At 46.9% G+C, this 26,442-nt stretch overlaps 1 protein-coding gene across 2 annotated transcripts in view; it reads right to left on the bottom strand.

The window, feature by feature from the left end:
- LOC115126292 (kelch domain-containing protein 3-like) overlaps positions 1-26,442 on the bottom strand; it is a 160,944-nt gene that overhangs the window by 120,463 nt on the left and 14,039 nt on the right. Inside the window, exons 2-3 of one of the 2 annotated variants that reach the window (XM_065002725.1) lie at positions 22,398-22,697; positions 16,763-16,939 (exon numbers count right to left, since the gene is read on the bottom strand). In XM_065002725.1, the coding sequence (XP_064858797.1) occupies positions 16,763-16,939; positions 22,398-22,551 (331 nt within the window). In that variant the 5' untranslated portion in view covers positions 22,552-22,697. Of the gene's footprint in view, positions 1-16,762; positions 17,802-22,397; positions 22,698-26,442 lie in introns of those variants that run through there. The other variant, XM_065002724.1, reaches the window with a different exon arrangement.

Below are 26,442 nucleotides of genomic sequence, written 5' to 3'. Positions count from 1 at the left end.
ACCAACTGGCAAGTGTCTTCACTGACATTTTCAACCTCTCCCTGTCCGAGTCTGCAATACCAACATGTTTTAAGCAGACCACCATAGTCCCTGTGCCCATGAACACTAAGGTAGCGTACCTAAATGTCTACCGACCCGTAGCACTCACGTCTGTAGCCATAAAGTGCTTTGAACGGCTAGTCATGGCTCACATCAACACCATTATCCCAAAAACCCAAGACCCACTCCAATTTTGCATACCGCCCCAACAGATCCACAGATGATGTAATCTCTACTGCACTCCACACTTTCCTATCCCACCTTGACAAAAGGGACACCTATGTGAGAATGCTGTTCATTGACTACAGCTCAGCATTCAACACCATAGTGCCCTCAAAGCACATCAATAAGCTAAGAACCCTGGGACTAAACACCTCCCTCTGCAACTGGATCCTGGACTTCCTGACGGTCTGCCCCCAGGTGGTAAGGGTTGGTAACAACACATCCGCCACGCTGATCCTCAACACGGGGGTCCCTCAGGGTTCATGCTCAATCCTTTCCTGCACCTCCTGTTCACTCATGACTGCATGGCCAGGCACGACTTTAACCCCATCATTAAGTTTGCCGATAACACAACAACAATCGACAACAATGAGACAGCCTATAGGGAGAAGGTCAGAGACCTGGCCGTGTGGTGCCAGGACAAGAACCTCTCCCTCAACGTGATCAAGACAAAGGAGATTATTGTGGACTACAGGAAAAGGGGGACCGAGCATGTCCCCATTCTCATCGACTAGGCTGTAGTGGAAGAGGTGGAGAGCTTCAAGTTCCTTGGCGTCCACATCACCAACAAACTAGAATGGTCCAAACACACCAAGAGAGTTGTGAAGAGGGCACGATAAAAACCTATTCCCCCTCAGGAGACTGAAAAGATTTGGCATGTGTCCTCAGATCCTCAAAAGGTTTCACAGCTGCACCATCAAAAGCATCCTGATGGGTTGCATCACCACCTGGTTGCATCACCACCTGGTATGGCAACTGCTCGGCCTCCGACCGCAAGGCACTACAGAGGGTAGTGCATATGGCCCAGTACATCACCGGGGCTATGCTTCCTGCCATCCAGGTCCTCTACACCAGGCAATGTCAGAGGAAGGCCCTAAAAATTGTCACACTTCAGCCACCCTAGTCATAGACTGTTCTCTCTGCAAGAGGTACCGGAGCGTCATGTCAAGGTCCAAGAGGCTTCTAAACAACTTCTACCCCCAAGAGATAAGACTCCTGAACATCAGGTCAAATGGCTACCCAGACTATTTCCCCCGCTGTTTTATACTACTGCTACTCTCTGTTGTTATAGTCACTTTAATAACTCTACCTACATGTACATATTACCTCAACTAACCAGTGCCCCCGCACAATGACTCTGTTCAAATCATCAAATCAAATTTTATTTGTCACATACACATGGTTAGCAGATGTTAATGCGAGTGTAGCGAAATGCTTGTTTTGGTACCCCCTGTATATAGCCTCCACATTGACTCTGTACCGGTACCCCCTGTATATAGCCTCCACATTGACTCTGTACTGGTACCCCCTGTATATAGCCTCCACATTGACTCTGTACCGGTACCCCCTGTATATAGCCTCCACATTGACTCTGTACTGGTACTCCCTGTATATAGCCTCCGCATTGACTCTGTACCGGTACCCCCCCTGTATATAGCCTCCACATTGACTCTGTACCGGTACCCCCCCTGTATATAGCCTCCACATTGACTCTGTACTGGTACCCCTGTATATAGCCTCCGCATTGACTCTGTACCGGTACCCCCTGTATATAGCCTCCACATTGACTCTGTACCGGTACCCCTGTATATAGCCTCCACATTGACTCTGTACCGGTACCCCCCTGTATATAGCCTCCGCATTGACTCTGTACCGGTACCCCCCCTGTATATAGCCTCCACATTGACTCTGTACCGGTACCCCCCCTGTATATAGCCTCCACATTGACTCTGTACCGGTACCACCCCTGTATATAGCCTCGCTATTGTTATTTTACTGCTGCTCTTTAATTACTTGTTACTTTTATTTCTTATTCTTACTCATATTTTTTTTTGAACTGCATTGTTGGTTAGGGGCACGTAAGTAAGCATTTCATTGTAAAGTATTCGGCACATGTAACTAATACATTTTGATCTGATGAATACAATAACTACGTATTCATACCATGACTCTCCCATTCCATGGAATGTCCACCGCCCTCTGCTAAAATGGTATCTGGTTTTTCGACGATAGACGGGAGAGACAAGGTTAACTGACTTTATACAAGTAAAGACCAACAAAATACATGGAATGTTCACAGGCTTCATGTTGGGGTAAAAAAGCATATGGTTTTCGAAGAATTGCCAGTAGATGTGGTTTTCCAGGAGCTGGGTTGGAGAGGCCTATACTGCCACCTACTGTAGTAACAGCAGTGGTGTAGGTAGTGGTCTATACTGCCACCTACTGTAGTAACAGCAGTGGTCTATACTGCCACCTACTGTAGTAACAGCAGTGGTGTAGGTAGAGGTCTATACTGCTACCTACTGTAGTAACAGCAGTGGTGTAGGTAGAGGCCTATACTGCCACCTACTGTAGTAACAGCAGTGGTGTAGGTAGAGGCCTATACTGCCACCTACTGTAGTAACAGCAGTGGTGTAGGTAGAGGCCTATACTGCCCCCTACTGTAGTAACAGCAGTGGTGTAGGTAGAGGCCTATACTGCCCCCTACTGTAGTAACAGCAGTGGTGTAGGTAGAGGCCTATACTGCCACCTACTGTAGTAACAGCAGTGGTGTAGGTAGAGGCCTATACTGCCACCTACTGTAGTAACAGCAGTGGTGTAGGTAGAGGCCTATACTGCCACCTACTGTAGTAACAGCAGTGGTCTATACTGCCACCTACTGTAGTAACAGCAGTGGTGTAGGTAGAGGTCTATACTGCTACCTACTGTAGTAACAGCAGTGGTGTAGGTAGAGGCCTATACTGCCACCTACTGTAGTAACAGCAGTGGTGTAGGTAGAGGCCTATACTGCCACCTACTGTAGTAACAGCAGTGGTGTAGGTAGAGGCCTATACTGCCCCCTACTGTAGTAACAGCAGTGGTGTAGGTAGAGGCCTATACTGCCCCCTACTGTAGTAACAGCAGTGGTGTAGGTAGAGGCCTATACTGCCCCCTACTGTAGTAACAGCAGTGGTGTAGGTAGAGGTCTATACTGCCACCTACTGTAGTAACAGCAGTGGTGTAGGTAGAGGCCTATACTGCCACCTACTGTAGTAAGAGCAGTGGTGTAGGTAGAGGTCTATACTGCCACCTACTGTAGTAACAGCAGTGGTGTAGGTAGAGGTCTATACTGCCACCTACTGTAGTAACAGCAGTGGTGTAGGCATCCTGATCAATAACAATACACCATGTTCTCTTATATCCCAGCACATGAACCAAGAAGGCCGTTTTCTGATGTTGAAAAATACACATTGATTTCATTGTATATCCCCCGAGAGGCAATTTTTTATTTTTTTTGTATAGAATTGAAGCTATATTTGATGAAATCCAGGCAGGAACTATTATCTTATGTGACCAAAATCATACAAAATCGATAAGATTGACAGACGTAGCAATAAAAAAGGCAAATTCAAGGAGTAATCTCTACAAATAATTTCCAGGACACCTGGAGATTACTATCCCCAACTACAAAAGACTACTCCTTTTTTTCTCTCAAAGGACGAAAAGCTATTCAAGATTTGACTACATTTTCTTTCCTCGAAAAATGATCAACAATTGACTGAGTTTTAAAAAATCATGATATTGTGATATCAGATCATTCTCCAGTATCATGCTTAATGACACCGATAGTAATATCAGATCATTCTCCAGTATCATGCTTAATGACACCGATAGTAATATCAGATCATTCTCCAGTATCATGCTTAATGACACCAATAGTAATATCAGATCATTCTCCAGTATCATGCTTAATGACACCAATAGTGATATCAGATCATTCTCCAGTATCATGCTTAACCTCTTCAGTCGACCCTCTACTTTTTTGAACATTTTGTTAAAAATCGCGCAACATTTCAGCGCCCTGCTACTCATGCCAGGAATATAGTACGTTCATATGGTTAGAATGTGTGTATAGGAAACCCTCGGACGTTTTTAAAACTGGTTAAATCACGACTGTGGCTATTACATAACGTGCGTTACATCGGAAAGCGCAGGAAAACCTGATCACAGAAAATGGAAATAAATATCCTTGCGCCACTACCGCAATTGTTAACAGTGAGCCGAATTAGATAAGACCGAGCATTCAACTCCCACAGCATCCCCATGTTGTCGAGTATCTTAGAATTTAATCCTCTTTGATTCTTGGTTGAACCGAAAGAGGGGCACGACGTACCTCCGGTCTCCGCCCAGATCATTCCGGAAGAGCTCTCTCCTGAAATTTTTCCAAGACGACAGCTAATGATATGTACATCGCCTACGGATGATTTTTATCGCTTATTAACGTTTACTAATACCTAAAGTAGCATTACAAACGTATTTCGAAGTGTTTTGTGAAAGTTTATCGTCTACTTTTTGAATTTTAAAAATGACGTTACGTTGTGAAATCGCTGTTTTTTTCGTTTATCACACAGTCTACATATAACGATATCTTGGCTTTATATGGCCCGATTTAATCGAAATAAAGACCCAATAGTGTTTATGGGACATCTAGGAGTGCCAACAAAGAAGATGGTGAAAGGTAATGACTGTTTTCTATTTTATTGTGCGGTTTGTGTAAAGCCGAAATGCTAATTATTTTGTTTACGTCCCCTGCTGTGCTTTTCTGTTGTAGTGTATTGGTGCATGCTATCAGATAATAGCTTCTCATGCTGTCGCCGAAAAGCATTTTAAAAATCTGACTTGTTGCCTGGATTCACAACGAGTGTAGCTTTAATTTGATACCCTGCATGTGTATTTTAATGAACTTTTGAGTTTTAACTAATACTATTAGCATTTAGCGTAGCGCATTTGCATTTCCAGAGCTCTAGTTGGGACGCAAGCGTCCGAGGTAAGAGGTTAATGACACCGATAGTAATATCAGATCATTCTCCAGTATCATGCTTAATTACACCAACAGAAAGTGCACTGAGTGACAGAATATAGAGAATAAACAGCACACTGTCAAGACATGGATTTAATAAATTGCAATAAAATAATAAAGCTGATAAACAATAGAATGGCAAAAGTCTTATCTGACTTGATAAATATCAATCAAACAGGGTTTATTAAAAATAGACACAAACAAATACAAGAACATGATTTATCAATAATGGCTGTTGAAAAGGTATTTTTCAAAACTTTGGAAGCCTTCAATTTTCCCGCTGAAAAAATAAATTTAATAAAAATATTATACAAATATCCTAAATCAAAAATATACACAAATAATACATTATCTGATGAAATTGCTTTAGAAAAAGGAACAAGAGTCCTCTCTCCCCCCCTCCTGTTTGCACTGGCAATTGAACCAGGACCCAAACGTAACAGGTATCAGTACTGGTAAACTAAACTGATTTGCAGATGATCTCCTGAACAATATTTAAAACTCAATGCCCCTCCAATATTTAAAACTCAATGCCCCTCCAATATTTAAAACTCAATGCCCCTCCAATATTTAACTCAATGCCCCTCCAATATTTAAAACTCAATGCCCCTCCAATATTTAACTCAATGCCCCTCCAATATTTAACTCAATGCCCCTCCAATATTTAACTCAATGCCCCTCCAATATTTAACTCAATGCCCCTCCAATATTTAACTCAATGCCCCTCCAATATTTAACTCAATGCCCCTCCAATATTTAAAACTCAATGCCCCTCCAATATTTAAAACTCAATGCCCCTCCAATATTTAAAACTCAATGCCCCTCCAATATTTAACTCAATGCCCCTCCAATATTTAACTCAATGCCCCTCCAATATTTAACTCAATGCTCCTCCTTTGCTAAAAATATTTTCAGAATCTCAGGATAGGAAAAATACAAATAGCTTAATAATATTAATGATCTACAACTTTAAGTGGAAAACATATCAAATACTGAGGATGTTTAATAAATAACAACAAATATATAAAGACTGAACAAGGGTTAGGGTAGACTAAACCTCTTCAGAATGGCATGGCTCCTATATATAAAGATGACTTAGTGAACAATAGGAAAGGGTTAGGGTAGACTAAACCTCTTCAGAATGGCATGGCTCCTATATATAAAGATGACTTACTGAACAATAGGAAAGCAGATCTATTTCAAATGGAACAATCTTCCCAATAACCTTACAGGTAGACTAAACCTCTTCAGAATGGCATGGCTCCTAAAGGTTTTATATTTATTCTCGGTAAACCAATTACCCCACCAAAGACATTCTTTAAAAAAGTATACTCGGCCATAATAGACTTTATATGTGACCACCTCGATTCGGCCTTATGTAGCAACATTGGAAATTGTGTTTTTTTACATTGGAGAAAAGTAGATTCAGAGCTATAAAATATATAAAATATATAAAATATATAAAATATAAATATATATAAAATGGTGCATTCAGATACCGTTGTAAACATTGTTACATAACAGCATTATTCTAAAATTGATTCAATTATTTGTTTTTCTCAAGCTACACACAATAGCCAAGTTTTACAGTGTTATTAAAAAAGAAAACAGAAATACCATATTTACATAAGTATTCAGACCCTTTGCTAGGAGTCTCGAAATTGAACTCAGGTGAATCCTGTTTCCATTAATCATCCTTGACATATTTCCACAACTTGATTGGAGTCCACCTGTGGTAAATTCAATTGATTGGACATAATTTGGAAAGGCACACACCTGTCTATAGAAGGTCCCACAATCCGGTGTAGAGCATGGCGCTTGCAGCACCAAGGTTGTGGGTTCGATTCCCACAGGGGACCAGTACGAAAAAAGTATTCAAATGTATGCACTCACTACTGCAAGTCACTCTGGATAAGAGCGTCTGCTAAATTACTCAAATGTAAATGTTGACAGTGCATGTCAGCGCAAAACCCAAGCTATGAAGTCAAAGGAATTGTACGTAGAGCTCCAAGGCGGGATTGTGTTGAGGCACAGATCTGGGGAAGAGAACCCAAAAAGTTCTGCAGCATTCAAGGTCCCCAAGAATATATTGGCCTCCATCATTCTTAAATTGAAGAAGTCAGAAGCAATCAGGGGGAGAAGGACCTTGGTCAGGGAGGTGACCAAGAACCCAATGGTCACTTTGACAGAGTTCCTCTGGAGATGGGAGAACCTTCCAGAAGTTGAGAACCATCTCTGCATCACTCCACCAATCAGGCCTATATGTTAATGCCAGACGGATGCCACTCCTCAACAAAAAGGCACATGACCGCCCCTTTGCGGTTTGCCAAAAGGCACCTAAAGGACTCTCAGACATTCTCTGGTCTGATGAAACCCAGATTGGCCTGGACTTGAACCCAATCGAACATCTCTGGAGAGACCTGAAAATAGCTGTGCAGCAACGCTCCTAATCCAAAGTACTGAGTAAAGGGTCTGAATACTTATGTAAATGTGTAAGGTTTTTATTTTTTATCCATTTGATAAAAAAACATTCAAAACTGTTTTTCCTTTGTCATTATGGGGTATTATGATGTCATTATGGGGTATTATGATGTCATTGTGATGGAGCGGCAGGGTGGGAGCGGCAGGGTAGCCTAGTGTTTAGAACGTTGGTCTAGTAACCGGAAGGTTGCAAGTTCAAATCCCCGAGCTGACAAGGTACAAATCTGTCGTTCTGCCCCTGAACAGGCAGTTAACCTAATGTTCCTAGGCCGTTATTGAAAATAAGAATTTGTTCTTAACTGACTTGCCTAGTTAAATAAAGGTAAAATAAAAAATAAACAAATTATGGGGGCGTAGATTGATGAGGGGTAAACATTTTTTTTAATCCATTTTAGAATAAGCCTGTAACGTGACAACATGTGTAAAGGGGTCTGAATACTTTGCGATGCCCTGTTTATCATGCAGTTGAGGAGCATTGGGAAGGTCATTCTGCTTTGAAAGTTAATAAACTTGTAACCCAGAAATGGCCCTTGAATATTTTGGTACACCTACTGGAGAGCTCTTTGTCTACAACTAGCAATGCAAACAGATTGTCATAGCTAGCCACCAGGCATGAATCTGCAGGTAGCTTACGCTAACCAACTAGGTTCGATGTTAGCCAGCTAGCTAACATTAGGCTACAGCTAGCAATGCAAACAGATTTCTGGAAAACAAATAATATTACTACACAGATCATTAGCTGGTGACATTAGCTAGTGAGCAACGTTATCTAGCTAGCTAACAATACGCTTTAACACACAATGAAAACACCTTTCTGACAACATTAGAAATGTATTATATCTGAAAATGTAGCTAGACCCAGACACATGGATGAACGCTTCTCTGTTATGGATGCCATTAGTTTAAAGATGCAAAGCAGAGACACATGTTTTATACATTATCCTTCTATGTTCTCTTTCTGGCTCCAAAGTCATACTCTGCTCCCACCGGTCATTCCATTGATTTCAACAACAAATCGGTCACCTTCTTCCTTGACAACAACACTGTTGATCGCCGTCTCTTTCCCATCACGGTCACCAGAAGACTCTACAATGTCTGGTTCAATGAAAATGTTTTGACCTAAATCATGGATTTCATCATCTGATTGATTTTCAGAGTCCAAGAGAGTGGCACCATCGTCCTCCAGAAAGGAGTCAGTCAATAACTACTTTAACCTGCTGATCTTTGTCCACATGTTAAATTCAGGGCAGCGATGTTGAGAGCACTATTACAGTTCTCCATGACACGCATCTTCCAATCAGAATTACCTTCACACACTGAGCAGACCAATCAGAACTACCTACACACACTGAGCAGACCAATCAGCACTACCTACACACACTGAGCAGACCAATCAGAACTACCTACACACACTGAGCAGACCAATCAGAATTACCTTCACATACTGAGCAGACCAATCAGAACTACCTACACACACTGAGCAGACCAATCAGAACTACCTACACATACTGAGCAGACCAATCAGAACTACCTACACACACTGAGCAGCATCATGTTATAGACAGACCAATCAGAACTACCTTCACATACTGAGCAGACCAATCAGAACTACCTACACATACTGAGCAGCTCATGTTATAGACAGACCAATCAGAACTACCTACACACACTGAGCAGACCAATCAGAACTACCTACACACACTGAGCAGACCAATCAGAACTACCTACACATACTGAGCAGACCAATCAGAACTACCTACACACACTGAGCAGACCAATCAGAACTACCTACACACACTGAGCAGACCAATCAGAACTACCTACACACACTGAGCAGACCAATCAGAACTACCTACACATACTGAGCAGACCAATCAGAACTACCTACACACACTGAGCAGCATCATGTTATAGACAGACCAATCAGAACTACCTTCACATACTGAGCAGACCAATCAGAACTACCTACACACACTGAGCAGCATCATGTTATAGACAGACCAATCAGAACTACCTTCACATACTGAGCAGACCAATCAGAACTACCTACACATACTGAGCAGACCAATCAGAACTACCTTCACATACTGAGCAGACCAATCAGAACTACCTTCACATACTGAGCAGACCAATCAGAACTACCTACACATACTGAGCAGACCAATCAGAACTACCTACACACACTGAGCAGACCAATCAGAACTACCTACACACACTGAGCAGCATCATGTTATAGACAGACCAATCAGAACTACCTTCACATACTGAGCAGACCAATCAGAACTACCTACACACACTGAGCAGACCAATCAGAACTACCTACACACACTGAGCAGACCAATCAGAACTACCTACACACACTGAGCAGACCAATCAGAACTACCTACACACACTGAGCAGACCAATCAGAACTACCTACACACACTGAGCAGACCAATCAGAACTACCTACACACACTGAGCAGACCAATCAGAACTACCTACACACACTGAGCAGACCAATCAGAACTACCTACACACACTGAGCAGACCAATCAGAACTACCTACACACACTGAGCAGCATCATGTTATAGACAGACCAATCAGAACTACCTTCACATACTGAGCAGACCAATCAGAACTACCTACACATACTGAGCAGACCAATCAGAACTACCTACACACACTGAGCAGACCAATCAGAACTACCTACACACACTGAGCAGCATCATGTTATAGACAGACCAATCAGAACTACCTTCACATACTGAGCAGACCAATCAGAACTACCTTCACATACTGAGCAGACCAATCAGAACTACCTACACACACTGAGCAGACCAATCAGAACTACCTACACACACTGAGCAGACCAATCAGAACTACCTACACATACTGAGCAGACCAATCAGAACTACCTACACACACTGAGCAGACCAATCAGAACTACCTACACACACTGAGCAGACCAATCAGAACTACCTACACACACTGAGCAGACCAATCAGAACTACCTACACACACTGAGCAGACCAATCAGAACTACCTACACATACTGAGCAGCATCATGTTATAGACAGAACCTTGCTAGCTGCAGAACCCATGTATCAACCCATGGAGGTCTGGATGTGGAATCCATGGAGGTCTGGATGTGGAACCCATGGAGGTCTGGATGTGGAACCCATGGAGGTCTGGATGTGGAACCCATGGAGGTCTGGATGTGGAACCCATGGAGGTCTGGATGTGGAACCCATGGAGGTCTGGATGTGGAACCCATGGAGGTCTGGATGTGGAACCCATGGAGGTCTGGATTAAAGTGGAAAACCACACTACAGGCTGATCCAACTTTGATGTACTGTCCTTAAAACAAGTCCAAATGAGGCTCAGTAGTGTGTGTGGCCTCCACGTGCCTGTATGACTTCCCTACAATGCCTGGGCATGCTCCTGATGAGGTGGCGGATGGTCTCCTGAGGGATCTCTTCCCAGACCTGGACTAAGACATCCGCCAACTCATGGACAGTCTGTGGTGCAACGTGGCGTTGGTGGATGGAGCGAGACATGATGTCCCAGATGTGCCCAATTGATTCAGGTCTGGGGAACGGGCGGGCCAGTCCATAGCATCAATGCCTTCCTCTTGCAGGAACTGCTGACAAACTCCAGCCACATGAGGTCTAGCATTGTCTTGCATTAGGAGGAACCCAGGGCCAACCGCACCAGCATATGGTCTCACAAGGGGTCTGAGGATCTCATCTCGGTACCTAATGGCAGTCAGGCTACCTCTGGCGAGCACATGGAGGGCTGTGCGGCCCCCCAAAGAAATGCCACCCCACACCATGACTGACCCACCGCCAAACCGATCATGCTGGAGGATGTTGCATGCAGCAGAACGTTCTCCACGGCGTCTCCAGACTGTCACATGTGCTCAGTGTGAACCTGCTTTCATCTGTGAAGAGCACAGCGCGCCAGTGGCGAATTTGCCAATCTTGGTGTTCTCTGGCAAATGCCAAACGTCCTGCATGGTGTTGGGCTGTAAGCACAACCCCCACCTGTGGACGTCGGGCCCTCATACCACCCTCATGGAGTCTGTTTCTGACCGTTTGAGCAGACACATGCACATTTGGGGCCTGCTGGAGGTCATTTTGCAGGGCTCTGGCAGTGCTCCTCCTGCTCCTCCTTGCACAAAGGCGGAGGTAGCGGTCCTGCTGCTGGGTTGTTGCCCTCCTACAGCCTCCTCCACGTCTCCTGATGCACTGGCCTGTCTCCTGGTAGCGCCTCCATGCTCTGGACACTACGCTGACAGACACAGCAAACCTTCTTGCCACAGCTCGCATTGATGTTCCGTCCTGGATGAGCTGCACTACCTGAGCCACTTGTGTGGGTTGTAGACTCCGTCTCATGCTACCACTAGAGTGAAAGCACCGCCAGCATTCAAAAGTGACCGAAACATCAGCCAGGAAGCCCAGGAACTGAGAAGTGGTCTGTGGTCACCACCTGCAGAACCACTCCTTTATTGGGGGTGTCTTGCTAATTGCCTATAATTCCCACCTGTTGTCTATTCCATTTGCACAACAGCATGTGAAATTTATTGTCAATTAGTGTTGCTTCCTAAGTGGACAGTTTGATTTCACAGAAGTGTGATTGACTTGGAGTTACATTGTGTTGTTTAAGTGTTCCCTTTATTTTTTTGAGCAGTGCATATATATATATATATACATACACACGCAAAATCGGCCGATTAATCGCATCGGCTATTCTTGGTCCTCCAATAATCGGTATTGGTATCGACGAAAAATCATAATATAGACAGGTGTGTGTCTTTCCAAATTATGTCCAATCAATTTAATTTACCACAGGTGGAGTCCAATCAAGTTGTAGAAACATCTCAAGGATGATCAATGGAAACAGGATGCACCTGAGCTCCATTTCGAGTCTCATAGCAAACGGTCTAAATACTTAAGTAATTAAGGTATTTCTGTTTTTTGTTTTTATTGTATAAATTAGCTAATATTTTGAAAAACCTGTTTTCGCTTTGTCATTATGGGGTATTGTGTGTAGATTGCTGAGGATTTCTATTTTTTTTAATACATTTTAGAATAAGGCTGTAACTTAACAAAATGTGGGAAAAAGTCAAGGGGTTTGAATACTTTCTGAATGCACTGTCAGTCTAGTTACCACCAGGTGAGGGGAGTTCTCACTGTCTGTCATTCTGCTAGTGCTTTAGAAACAGTGGAGTTAGAGCAGGGGGGCTTTTAGTCAACCAGGGAGTTCTCACTGTCTGTCATTCTGCTAGTGCTTTAGAAACAGTGGAGTTAGAGCAGGGGGGCTTTTAGTCAACCAGGGAGTTCTCACTGTCTGTCATTCTGCTAGTGCTTTAGAAACAGTGGAGTTAGAGCAGGGGGGCTTTTAGTCAACCAGGGAGTTCTCACTCTGTCATTCTGCTAGTGCTTTAGAAACAGTGGAGTTAGAGCAGGGGGGCTTTTAGTCAACCAGGGAGTTCTCACTCTGTCATTCTGCTAGTGCTTTAGAAACAGTGGAGTTAGAGCAGGGGGGCTTTTAGTCAACCAGTGGAGTTAGAGCAGGGGGGCTTTTAGTCAACCAGTGGAGTTAGAGCAGGGGGGGCTTTTAGTCAACCAGGGAGTTCTCACTGTCTGTCATTCTGCTAGTGCTTTAGAAACAGTGGAGTTAGAGCAGGGGGCTTTTAGTCAACCAGGGAGTTCTCACTCTGTCATTCTGCTAGTGCTTTAGAAACAGTGGAGTTAGAGCAGGGGGGCTTTTAGTCAACCAGGGAGTTCTCACTGTCTGTCATTCTGCTAGTGCTTTAGAAACAGTGGAGTTAGAGCAGGGGGGCTTTTAGTCAACCAGGGAGTTCTCACTGTCTGTCATTCTGCTAGTGCTTTAGAAACAGTGGAGTTAGAGCAGGGGGGGCTTTTAGTCAACCAGGGGAGTTAGAGCAGGGGTGGGGGCTTTTAGTCAACCAGGGGAGTTCTCACTGTCTGTCATTCTGCTAGTGCTTTAGAAACAGTGAAGTTAGAGCAGGGGGGAGGGCTTTTAGTCAACCAGGGGAGTTCTCACTGTCTGTCATTCTGCTAGTGCTTTAGAAACAGTGGAGTTAGAGCACTGAATGCGCTGTCAGTCTAGTTACCACATGTAGTTAACATAGGCCACTTGGCATGTCGCCCTGTTGTGTGCTCACTGCCCTGCTGTGTGCTCACTGCCCTGCTGTGTGCTCACTGCCCTGTTGTGTGCTCACTGTGCTGCCCTGCTGTGTGCTCACTGCCCTGTTGTGTGCTCACTGCCCTGTTGTGTGCTCACTGTGCTGCCCTGTTGTGTGCTCACTGCCCTGTTGTGTGCTCACTGTGCTGCCCTGCTGTGTGCTCACTGCCCTGTTGTGTGCTCACTGTCCTGTTGTGTGCTCACTGCCCTGTTGTGTGCTCACTGCGCTGTCCTGTTGTGTGCTCACTGCGCTGTCCTGTTGTGTGCTCACTGCCCTGTTGTGTGCTCACTGTGCTGCCCTGCTGTGTGCTCACTGCCCTGTTGTGTGCTCACTGCCCTGTTGTGTGCTCACTGCGCTGTCCTGTTGTGTGCTCACTGCCCTGTTGTGTGCTCACTGCCCTGTTGTGTGCTCACTGCGCTGCCCTGTTGTGTGCTCACTGCCCTGTTGTGTGCTCACTGCGCTGTCCTGCTGTGTGCTCACTGCCCTGTTGTGTGCTCACTGCCCTGCTGTGTGCTCACTGCCCTGCTGTGTGCTCACTGCCCTGTTGTGTGCTCACTGTGCTGCCCTGCTGTGTGCTCACTGCCCTGTTGTGTGCTCACTGCCCTGTTGTGTGCTCACTGTGCTGCCCTGTTGTGTGCTCACTGCCCTGTTGTGTGCTCACTGTGCTGCCCTGCTGTGTGCTCACTGCCCTGTTGTGTGCTCACTGTGCTGCCCTGCTGTGTGCTCACTGCCCTGTTATGTGCTCACTGTCCTGTTGTGTGCTCACTGCCCTGTTGTGTGCTCACTGCGCTGTCCTGTTGTGTGCTCACTGCGCTGTCCTGTTGTGTGCTCACTGCCCTGTTGTGTGCTCACTGCCCTGTTGTGTGCTCACTGCCCTGTTGTGTGCTCACTGCGCTGTCCTGTTGTGTGCTCACTGCCCTGTTGTGTGCTCACTGCCCTGTTGTGTGCTCACTGCCCTGTTGTGTGCTCACTGTGCTGCCCTGCTGTGTGCTCACTGCCCTGTTGTGTGCTCACTGCCCTGTTGTGTGCTCACTGTGCTGCCCTGCTGTGTGCTCACTGCCCTGTTGTGTGCTCACTGCCCTGTTGTGTGCTCACTGTGCTGCCCTGCTGTGTGCTCACTGCCCTGTTGTGTGCTCACTGTGCTGCCCTGCTGTGTGCTCACTGTGCTGCCCTGCTGTGTGCTCACTGCCCTGTTGTGTGCTCACTGTGCTGCCCTGCTGTGTGCTCACTGCCCTGTTGTGTGCTCACTGTCCTGTTGTGTGCTCACTGCCCTGTTGTGTGCTCACTGCGCTGTCCTGTTGTGTGCTCACTGCGCTGTCCTGTTGTGTGCTCACTGCCCTGTTGTGTGCTCACTGCCCTGTTGTGTGCTCACTGCCCTGTTGTGTGCTCACTGCCCTGTTGTGTGCTCACTGCCCTGTTGTGTGCTCACTGTGCTGCCCTGCTGTGTGCTCACTGCCCTGTTGTGTGCTCACTGCGCTGTCCTGTTGTGTACTCACTGCCCTGTTGTGTGCTCACTGCGCTGTCCTGTTGTGTACTCACTGCCCTGTTGTGTGCTCACTGTCCTGTTGTGTACTAACTGCCCTGTTGTGTGCTCACTGCGCTGTCCTGTTGTGTGCTCACTGCCCTGTTGTGTGCTCACTGTCCTGTTGTGTGCTCACTGCCCTGTTGTGTGCTCACTGCGCTGTCCTGTTGTGTGCTCACTGCCCTGTTGTGTGCTCACTGTCCTGTTGTGTGCTCACTGTCCTGTTGTGTGCTCACTGCGCTGTCCTGTTGTGTGCTCACTGCCCTGTTGTGTGCTCACTGCGCTGTCCTGTTGTGTGCTCACTGCGCTGTCCTGTTGTGTGCTCACTGCCCTGTTGTGTGCTCACTGTCCTGTTGTGTGCTCACTGCGCTGTCCTGTTGTGTGCTCACTGCCCTGTTGTGTGCTCACTGCCCTGTTGTGTGCTCACTGCCCTGTTGTGTGCTCACTGCCCTGTTGTGTGCTCACTGCGCTGTCCTGTTGTGTGCTCACTGCCCTGTTGTGTGCTCACTGCCCTGTTGTGTGCTCACTGCGCTGTCCTGTTGTGTGCTCACTGCCCTGTCCTGTTGTGTGCTCACTGCCCTGTTGTGTGCTCACTGCCCTGTTGTGTGCTCACTGCGCTGCCCTGTTGTGTGCTCACTGCCCTGTTGTGTGCTCACTGCGCTGTCCTGCTGTGTGCTCACTGCCCTGTTGTGTGCTCACTGCCCTGTTGTGTGCTCACTGCCCTGTTGTGTGCTCACTGCCCTGTTGTGTGCTCACTGCCCTGCTGTGTGCTCACTGCCCTGTTGTGTGCTCACTGCCCTGTTGTGTGCTCACTGCACTGCCCTGTTGTGTGCTCACTGTCCTGTTGTGTGCTCACTGCCCTGTTGTGTGCTCACTGCCCTGTTGTGTGCTCACTGTGCTGCCCTGTTGTGTGCTCACTGTCCTGTTGTGTGCTCACTGCCCTGTTGTGTGCTCACTGCCCTGTTGTGTGCTCACTGTGCTGCCCTGTTGTGTGCTCACTGCCCTGTTGTGTGCTCACTGTGCTGCCCTGTTGTGTGCTCACTGCCCTGTTGTGTGCTCACTGTGCTGCCCTGCTGTGTGCTCACTGTGCTGCCCTGCTGTGTGCTCACTGCCCTGTTGTGTGCTCACTGTGCTGCCCTGCTGTGTGCTCACTGCCCTGTTGTGTGCTCACTGCGCTGTCCTGTTGTGTGCTCACTGCCCTGTTGTGTGCTCACTGCGCTGTCCTGTTGTGTGCTCACTGCCCTGTTGTGTGCTCACTGCCCTGTTGTGTGCTCACTGTCCTGCTGTGTGCTCACTGCCCTGCTGTGTGCTCACTGCCCTGCTGTGTGCTCACTGCCCTGCTGTGTGCTGCCAGACACCAGCGGTGCAGTCAAGTTCAAATACGCCAAACCATAATTTGTGACATCCCGATGTTGTCACCATCAACGAAGACTGACAGACGAAGCAATCGTTGAAGTGTACTTACTGATGTCAAAGGCATAGAGGACGTTGCAGGCCCCCTCCGTGTCGTTACGACCCCCCCAGATGTAGATGGTATCGTCCAGCAGCACGGCTGTGTGACCGTAACGCATGTAGGGGACATCCCTGGCGTGTTCCCTACCACCTGTTCTCACTGGAGGCAACTTCATCCACCGCAGAGAAACTAGAGAGAGGAGACTGAGTATTACTACAGAGACACGAGGCATGTTCCCTACCACCTGGTCTCACTGGAGGCAACTTCATCCACCGCAGAGAAACTAGAGAGAGGAGACCGAGTATTACTACAGAGAGACACGAGGCATGTTCCCTACCACCTGTTCTCACTGGAGGCAACTTCATCCACCGCAGAGAAACTAGAGAGAGGAGACCGAGTATTACTACAGAGAGACACGAGGCATGTTCCCTACCACCTGTTCTCACTGGAGGCAACTTCATCCACCGCAGAGAAACTAGAGAGAGGAGACCGAGTATTACTACAGAGAGACACGAGGCATGTTCCCTACCACCTGTTCTCACTGGAGGCAACTTCATCCACCGCAGAGAAACTAGAGAGAGGAGACCGAGTATTACTACAGAGAGACACGAGGCATGTTCCCTACCACCTGTTCTCACTGGAGGCAACTTCATCCACCGCAGAGACACTAGAGAGAGGAGACCGAGTATTACTACAGAGAGACACGAGGCATGTTCCCTACCACCTGTTCTCACTGGAGGCAACTTCATCCACCGCAGAGAAACTAGAGAGAGGAGACCGAGTATTACTACAGAGAGACACGAGGCATGTTCCCTACCACCTGTTCTCACTGGAGGCAACTTCATCCACCGCAGAGAAACTAGAGAGAGGAGACCGAGTATTACTACAGAGAGACACGAGGCATGTTCCCTACCACCTGTTCTCACTGGAGGCAACTTCATCCACCGCAGAGACACTAGAGAGAGGAGACTGAGTATTACTACAGAGAGACACGAGGCATGTTCCCTACCACCTGTTCTCACTGGAGGCAACTTCATCCACCGCAGAGAAACTAGAGAGAGGAGACTGAGTATTACTACAGAGAGACACGAGTATTACTACAGAGACACTAGTATTACTACAGAGAGACACGAGTATTACTACAGAGAGACACTAGTATTACTACAGAGACACTAGTATTACTACAGAGACACCAGTATTACTACAGAGTACAGCAACACTATACAATCTATTGAACTAGGCTACTGTATTTAATATATTGAACTAGGCTACTGTATTTACATTTACATTTAAGTCATTTAGCAGACGCTCTTATCCAGAACGACTTACAAATTGGTGCGTTCACCTTATGACATCCAGTGGAACAGCCACTTTACAATAGTGCATCTAAATCTTTTAAGGGGGGTGAGAAGGATTACTTTATCCTATCCTAGGTATTCCTGAAAGAGGTGGGGTTTCAGGTGTCTCCGGAAGGTGGTGATTGACTCCGCTGTCCTGGCGTCGTGAGGGAGTTTGTTCCACCATTGGGGGCCAGAGCAGCGAACAGTTTTGACTGGGCTGCGCGGGAACTGTACTTCCTCAGTGGTAGGGAGGCGAGCAGGCCAGAGGTGGATGAACGCAGTGCCCTTGTTTGGGTGTAGGGCCTGATCAGAGCCTGGAGGTACTGAGGTGCCGTTCCCTCACAGCTCCGTAGGCAAGCACCATGGTCTTGTAGCGGATGCGAGCTTCAACTGGAAGCCAGTGGAGAGAGCGGAGGAGCGGGGTGACGTGAGAGAACTTGGGAAGGTTGAACACCAGACGGGCTGCGGCGTTCTGGATGAATTGTAGGGGTTTAATGGCACAGGCAGGGAGCCCAGCCAACAGCGAGTTGCAGTAATCCAGACGGGAGTTGACAAGTGCCTGGATTAGGACCTGCGCTGCTTCCTGTGTGAGGCAGGGTCGTACTCTGCGGATGTTGTAGAGCATGAACCTACAGGAACGGGCCACCGCCTTGATGTTAGTTGAGAACGACAGGGTGTTGTCCAGGATCACGCCAAGGTTCTTAGCGCTCTGGGAGGAGGACACAATGGAGTTGTCAACCGTGATGGCGAGATCATGGAACGGGCAGTCCTTCCCGGGAGGAAGAGCAGCTCCGTCTTGCCGAGGTTCAGCTTGAGGTGGTGATCCGTCATCCACACTGATATGTCTGCCAGACATGCAGAGATGCGATTCGCCACCTGGTCATCAGAAGGGGGAAAGGAGAAGATTAATTGTGTGTCGTCTGCATAGCAATGATAGGAGAGACCATGTGAGGTTATGACAGAGCCAAGTGACTTGGTGTATAGCGAGAATAGGAGAGGGCCCTAGAACAGAGCCCTGGGGGACGCCAGTGGTGAGAGCGCGTGGTGAGGAGACAGATTCTCGCCACGCCACCTGGTAGGAGCGACCTGTCAGGTAGGACGCAATCCAAGCGTGGGCCGCGCCGGAGATGCCCAACTCGGAGAGGGTGGAGAGGAGGATCTGATGGTTCACAGTATCGAAGGCGGCCGATAGGTCTAGAAGGATGAGAGCAGAGGAGAGAGAGTTAGCTTTAGCAGTGCGGAGGGCCTCCGTGATACAGAGAAGAGCAGTCTCAGTTGAATGACTAGTCTTGAAACCTGACTGATTTGGATCAAGAAGGTCATTCTGAGAGAGATAGCGGGAGAGCTGGCCAAGGACGGCACGTTCAAGAGTTTTGGAGAGAAAAGAAAGAAGGGATACTGGTCTGTAGTTGTTGACATCGGAGGGATCGAGTGTAGGTTTTTTCAGAAGGGGTGCAACTCTCGCTCTCTTGAAGACAGAAGGGACATAGCCAGCGGTCAGGGATGAGTTGATGAGCGAGGTGAGGTAAGGGAGAAGGTCTCCGGAAATGGTCTGGAGAAGAGAGGAGGGAATAGGGTCAAGCGGGCAGGTTGTTGGGCGGCCGGCCGTCACAAGACGCGAGATTTCATCTGGAGAGAGAGGGGAGAAAGAGGTCAGAGCACAGGGTAGGGCAGTGTGAGCAGAACCAGCGGTGTCGTTTGACTTAGCAAACGAGGATCGGATGTCGTCGACCTTCTTTTCAAAATGGTTTGAGCAGAGGGAAGAGATGATAGGATGGAAGAGGAGAGAGTAGCGGGGGAGAGAGAGCGAAGGTTGGGACGGCGCGATACCATCCGAGTAGGGGCAGTGTGGGAAGTGTTGGATGAGAGCGAGAGGGAAAAGGATACAAGGTAGTGGTCGGAGACTTGGAGGGGAGTTGCAATGAGGTTAGTGGAGGAACAGCATCTAGTAAAGATGAGGTCGAGCGTATTGCCTGCCTTGTGAGTAGGGGGGGAAGGTGAGAGGGTGAGGTCAAAAGAGGAGAGGAGTGGAAAGAAGGAGGCAGAGAGGAATGAGTCAAAGGTAGACGTGGGGAGGTTAAAGTCGCCCAGAACTGTGAGAGGTGAGCCGTCCTCAGGAAAGGAGCTTATCAAGGCATCAAGCTCATTGATGAACTCTCCGAGGGAACCTGGAGGGCGATAAATGATAAGGATGTTAAGCTTGAAAGGGTTGGTAACTGTGACAGCATGGAATTCAAAGGAGGCGATAGACAGATGGGTAAGGGGATTATATATTATATTATATTTAATCTATTGAACGAGGCTACTGTATTTAATCTATTGAACTAGGCTACTGTATATAATCTATTGACCTAGGCTACTGTATTTAATTTAATTTCACAATTTAATCTATTAAACCAAATCAAACAGGTATAGGACATACACACGTTAAGCTAACCAGAGTGGTAGGAGACATATCAACAGGTATAGGACATACACACGTTAAGCTAACCAGAGTGGTAGGAGACATATCAACAGGTATAGGACATACACACGTTAAGCTGACCAGAGTGGTAGGAGACATATCAACAGGTATAGGACATACACACGTTAAGCTGACCAGAGTGGTAGTGATTTAGGAGACATATCAACAGGTATAGGACATACACACGTTAAGCTGACCAGAGTGGTAGGAGACATATCAACAGGTATAGGACATACACACGTTAAGCTGACCAGAGTGGTAGGAGACATATCAACAGGTATAGGACATACACACGTTAAGCTGACCAGAGTGGTAGGAGACATATCAACAGGTATAGGACATACACACGTTAAGCTGACCAGAGTGGTAGGAGACATATCAACAGGTATAGGACATACACACGTTAAGCTGACCAGAGTGGTAGGAGACATATCAACAGGTATAGGACATACACACGTTAAACTGACCAGAGTGGTAGGAGACATATCAACAGGTATAGGACATACACACGTTAAGCTGACCAGAGTGGTAGGAGACATATCAACAGGTATAGGACATACACACGTTAAACTGACCAGAGTGGTAGGAGACATATCAACAGGTATAGGACATACACACGTTAAACTGACCAGAGTGGTAGGAGACATATCAACAGGTATAGGACATACACACGTTAAGCTGACCAGAGTGGTAGTGATTTAGGAGACATATCAACAGGTATAGGACATACACACGTTAAGCTGACCAGAGTGGTAGGAGACATATCAACAGGTATAGGACATACACACGTTAAGCTGACCAGAGTGGTAGGAGACATATCAACAGGTATAGGACATACACACGTTAAGCTGACCAGAGTGGTAGTGATTTAGGAGACATATCAACAGGTATAGGACATACACACGTTAAGCTGACCAGAGTGGTAGGAGACATATCAACAGGTATAGGACATACACACGTTACGCTGACCAGAGTGGTAGTGATTTAGGAGACATATCAACAGGTTTAGGACATACACACGTTAAGCTGACCAGAGTGGTAGGAGACATATCAACAGGTATAGGACATACACACGTTAAGCTGACCAGAGTGGTAGGAGACATATCAACAGGTATAGGACATACACACGTTAAGCTGACCAGAGTGGTAGTGATTTAGGAGACATATCAACAGGTATAGGACATACACACGTTAAGCTGACCAGAGTGGTAGGAGACATATCAACAGGTAAAGGACATACACACATTAAGCTGACCAGAGTGGTAGGAGACATATCAACAGGTATAGGACATACACACATTAAGCTGACCAGAGTGGTAGGAGACATATCAACAGGTATAGGACATACACACGTTAAGCTGACCAGAGTGGTAGGAGACATATCAACAGGTATAGGACATACACACGTTAAGCTGACCAGAGTGGTAGGAGACATATCAACAGGTATAGGACATACACACGTTAAGCTGACCAGAGTGGTAGTGATTTAGGAGACATATCAACAGGTATTGGACATACACACGTTAAGCTGACCAGAGTGGTAGGAGACATTTAAACAGGTAAAGGAAAACCTCAGGATAACGTGTGTTAGTGATTTAGACCAAGAGAAGACAGTAATGTCAGAAATCATACATGAAGATTAACTGGTTTCAATAGTGTTTCCTGAACTACTTCCTTCATAGTACCATTTCCGTCAACCTACCTGAGTTGAAGACATTTACATCTATCTGTGTCAGTGTATCCTAGTCCTCCTCAGTCCCCATGCACACATTATCCACAGTTGCACTGATGTAGCCCTAGACAGTCATACCAGTTCTTTAGAAAGTCTTCAACAGTAACCTACCTGTGTTAAAGATGTGTACATCTATCTGTCTCAGCGTCTCGTAGTCCTCTCCAGAGCAGTACCCTCCGAAGGAGAACACCTTGTGTCCCACGGAGACAGCAGCATGGTTCACCCTCCGCGGCCCTCCTTCCAGGTGGGTTGTCCAGCGTAACATCCCACACTAATAGCGTTCCGCTAGCAGCTAAAGCTCCAATAGCACCACTCCTCACCTGTCCTCCTCTCAGCTCCCTGGCAGCCTGTCACCCTGTACTAGTCCATTACCCTCTCTTCTGCTGTCACCCCATTCACCCTCAAACAGACCTGGGGAAAGAAAGAAACACAAAGACAGAGGTCAGATTAGTAGGAGAGATCAGAGAGATGTCAGAGTAGTAGGAGAGATCAGAGAGATGTCAGAGTAGTAGAAGAGGTCAGAGGAGTAGGAGAGATCAGACAGAGGTCAGAGTAGTAGGAGAGATCAGAGAGATGTCAGAGTAGTAGGAGAGGTCAGAGTAGTAGGAGAGATCAGAGAGATGTCAGAGTAGTAGGAGAGATCAGAGAAAGGTCAGAGTAGTAGGAGAGGTCAGAGGAGTAGGCCAGGTCAGACAGAGGTCAGAGTAGTAGGAGAGGTCAGAGTAGTAGGAGAGGTCAGAGTAGTAGGAGAGGTCGGAGGAGTAGGAGAAGTCGGAGGAGTAGGAGAAGTCGGAGGAGTAGGAGAGGTCAGAGTAGTAGGAGAGGTCAGAGTAGTAGGAGAGGTCAGAGTAGTAGGAGAGATCAGAGAGGTCAGAGTAGTAGGAGAGGTCAGAGTAGTAGGAGAGATCAGAGAGGTCAGAGTAGTAGGAGAGGTCAGAGGAGTAGGAGAGGTCAGAGAGGTCAGAGTAGTAGGAAATATCAGAGAGGTCAGAGGAGTAGGAGAGGTCAGAGTAGTAGGAGAGGTCAGAGTAGTAGGAGAGGTCAGAGGAGTAGGAGAGATCAGAGGAGTAGGAGAGGTCAGAGTAGTAGGAGAGGTCAGAGGAGTAGGAGAGGTCAGAGTAGTAGGAGAGATCAGAGTAGTAGGAGAGGTCAGAGTAGTAGGAGAGATCAGAGTAGTAGGAGAGGTCAGAGTAGTAGGAGAGGTCAGAGTAGTAGGAGAGGTCAGAGTAGTAGGAGAGGTCAGAGTAGTAGGAGAGGTCAGAGTAGTAGGAGAGGTCAGAGTAGTAGGAGAGGTCAGAGTAGTAGGAGAGATCAGAGAGGTCAGAGTAGTAGGAGAGATCAGACAGAGGTCAGAGAGGTCAGAGTAGTAGGAGAGGTCAGAGTAGTAGGAGAGGTCAGAGAGGTCAGAGTAGTAGGAAATATCAGAGAGATCAGAGTAGTAGGAGAGGTCAGAGGAGTAGGAGAGGTCAGAGTAGTAGGAGAGGTCAGAGTAGTAGGAGAGGTCAGAGTAGTAGGAGAGGTCAGAGGAGTAGGAGAGATCAGAGTAGTAGGAGAGGTCAGAGTAGTAGGAGAGGTCAGAGTAGTAGGAGAGGTCAGAGTAGTAGGAGAGGTCAGAGTAGAAGGAGAGGTCAGAGTAGTAGGAGAGATCAGAGTAGTAGGAGAGGTCAGAGTAGTAGGAGAGGTCAGAGTAGTAGGAGAGGTCAGAGTAGTAGGAGAGGTCAGAGAGGTCAGAGTAGTAGGAAATATCAGAGAGATCATAGTAGTAGGAGAGGTCAGAGGAGTAGGAGAGGTCAGAGTAGAAGGAGAGGTCAGAGTAGTAGGAGAGGTCAGAGTAGTAGGAGAGATCAGAGAGGTCAGAGTAGTAGGAGAGATCAGACAGAGGTCAGAGAGGTCAGAGTAGTAGGAGAGGTCAGAGTAGTAGGAGAGGTCAGATTATTAGGAGAGGTCAGAGTATTAGGAGAGATCAGAGTATTAGGAGAGATTAGATGTATAGGAGAGGTCAGAGTAGTAGGAGAGATCAGACAGAGGTCAGAGTAGTAGGAGAGATCAGACAGAGGTCAGAGTAGTAGGAGAGATCAGACAGAGGTCAGAGAGGTCAGAGTAGTAGGAGAGGTCAGAGTAGTAGGAGAGGTCAGAGTAGTAGGAGAGGTCAGAGTAGAAGGAGAGATCAGAGAGGTCAGAGTAGTAGGAGAGGTCAGAGTAGTAGGAGAGGTCAGAGTAGTAGGAGAGGTCAGAGTAGTAGGAGAGGTCAGAGTAGTAGGAGAGGTCAGAGTAGTAGGATAGGTCAGAGTAGAAGGAGAGGTCAGAGTAGTAGGAGAGATCAGAGTAGTAGGAGAGGTCAGAGTAGTAGGAGAGGTCAGAGTAGTAGGAGAGGTCAGAGTAGTAGGAGAGGTCAGAGTAGTAGGAGAGGTCAGAGAGGTCAGAGTAGTAGGAAATATCAGAGAGATCATAGTAGTAGGAGAGGTCAGAGGAGTAGGAGAGGTCAGAGTAGAAGGAGAGGTCAGAGTAGTAGGAGAGGTCAGAGTAGTAGGAGAGATCAGAGAGGTCAGAGTAGTAGGAGAGATCAGACAGAGGTCAGAGAGGTCAGAGTAGTAGGAGAGGTCAGAGTAATAGGAGAGGTCAGATTATTAGGAGAGGTCAGAGTATTAGGAGAGATCAGAGTATTAGGAGAGATCATAGTAGAAGGAGAGATTAGATGTATAGGAGAGGTCAGAGTAGTAGGAGAGATCAGACAGAGGTCAGAGTAGTAGGAGAGATCAGACAGAGGTCAGAGAGGTCAGAGTAGTAGGAGAGGTCAGAGTAGTAGGAGAGGTCAGAGTAGTAGGAGAGGTCAGAGTAGAAGGAGAGATCAGAGAGGTCAGAGTAGTAGGAGAGGTCAGAGTAGAAGGAGAGGTCAGAGTAGTAGGAGAGGTCAGAGTAGAAGGAGAGATTAGATGTATAGGAGATCAGATATGTAAGGAAACGGTTAGGCTCTAACAGAAAATGACACTGAGGAGGAGGCAACATGCAGACAGAGGGGAACTCAGCTCGGATGTTGACAGCTCCTCAGGACCTGCTTGGAAGGTATTTTAGGAGGTGGTCATTAGGGTTGGGCGGTATCTATATTTTCATACAGTCATACCGTTTCTCTACCATACAGGGGTGTTCGGGTATTAACGGAAGTGCACAAAGGGCCGGTATTTGGGGGCCAGCATGGATCTCGATCCAAGAGGGGATTGATTGTCTCTGCTGTAACCAAGAAGCTTGATCCTGACATCTAGCTGCTTAGCTAGCAAGTTAGCAAACCTAATACATAGTTGGAGCCCTGAGCTGAATATAATTTATTTGACAAATCTTAGATAGTTAACATATATTTAGTTATAAGCAGTGACGGAGCAATCACCCTCCGCGAGACAAGGGAGCCCCCATCTGATTAAATATATATATATTATAGTGCATTCAGACCCCTTGACGTTTTCCACATTTTGTTAGGTTAATGCCTTATTCAAAAATGTATTAAATTGTTTTTTTCCCCCTCATCAAACTACACACAATAATGAAATATCACATTTACAAGAGTCTTCAGACCCTTTGGCAGAGATTACAGCCTTGAGTCTTCTTGGGTATGACGCTACAAGCTTGGAAGACCTGTATTTCTCGGGGCGGCAGGTAGCCTAGTGGTTAGAGGGTTGGGCCAATAACCGAAAGGTTGCTAGATTGAATCCCCGAGCTGACAAGATAAAAATCTGTCATTCTGCTCCTGTTCCTAGGCCGTCGTTGTAAATAAGAATTTGTTCTTTAACTGACTTGCCTAGTTAAATAAAGGTTAAAAATAAAATTCTCTGCAGATCCTGTGAGCTTTGTCAGGTTGGATGGGGAGAGTTGCTGCACAGCTATTTTCAGGTCTCTCCAAAGGTGTTCGATCGAGTTCGAGTGGCTGGGCCACTCAAGGACATTCAGCGACTTGTCCCAAAGCCACTTCTCATAGTCTTGGCTGTGTGCTTAAGGTCATTGTCCTGTTGGAAGGTGAACCTTCGACCCAGTCTGAGGTCCTGAGCACTCTGGAGCAGGATTTCATCAACAACCTCTGTACTTTGCTCCGTTCATCTTTCCCTCGATCCTGACTAGTCTCCCAGTCCCTGCCTCTACAAAACATCCCCACAGCATGATGCTGCCA

This window comes from Oncorhynchus nerka, linkage group LG16, assembly GCF_034236695.1.
Source record: "Oncorhynchus nerka isolate Pitt River linkage group LG16, Oner_Uvic_2.0, whole genome shotgun sequence".
Taxonomy (NCBI): Eukaryota; Metazoa; Chordata; class Actinopteri; order Salmoniformes; family Salmonidae; genus Oncorhynchus; species Oncorhynchus nerka.
Note: the sequence above shows the minus strand (reverse complement) of the source record. Positions and strands in the feature narration are given on the sequence as shown.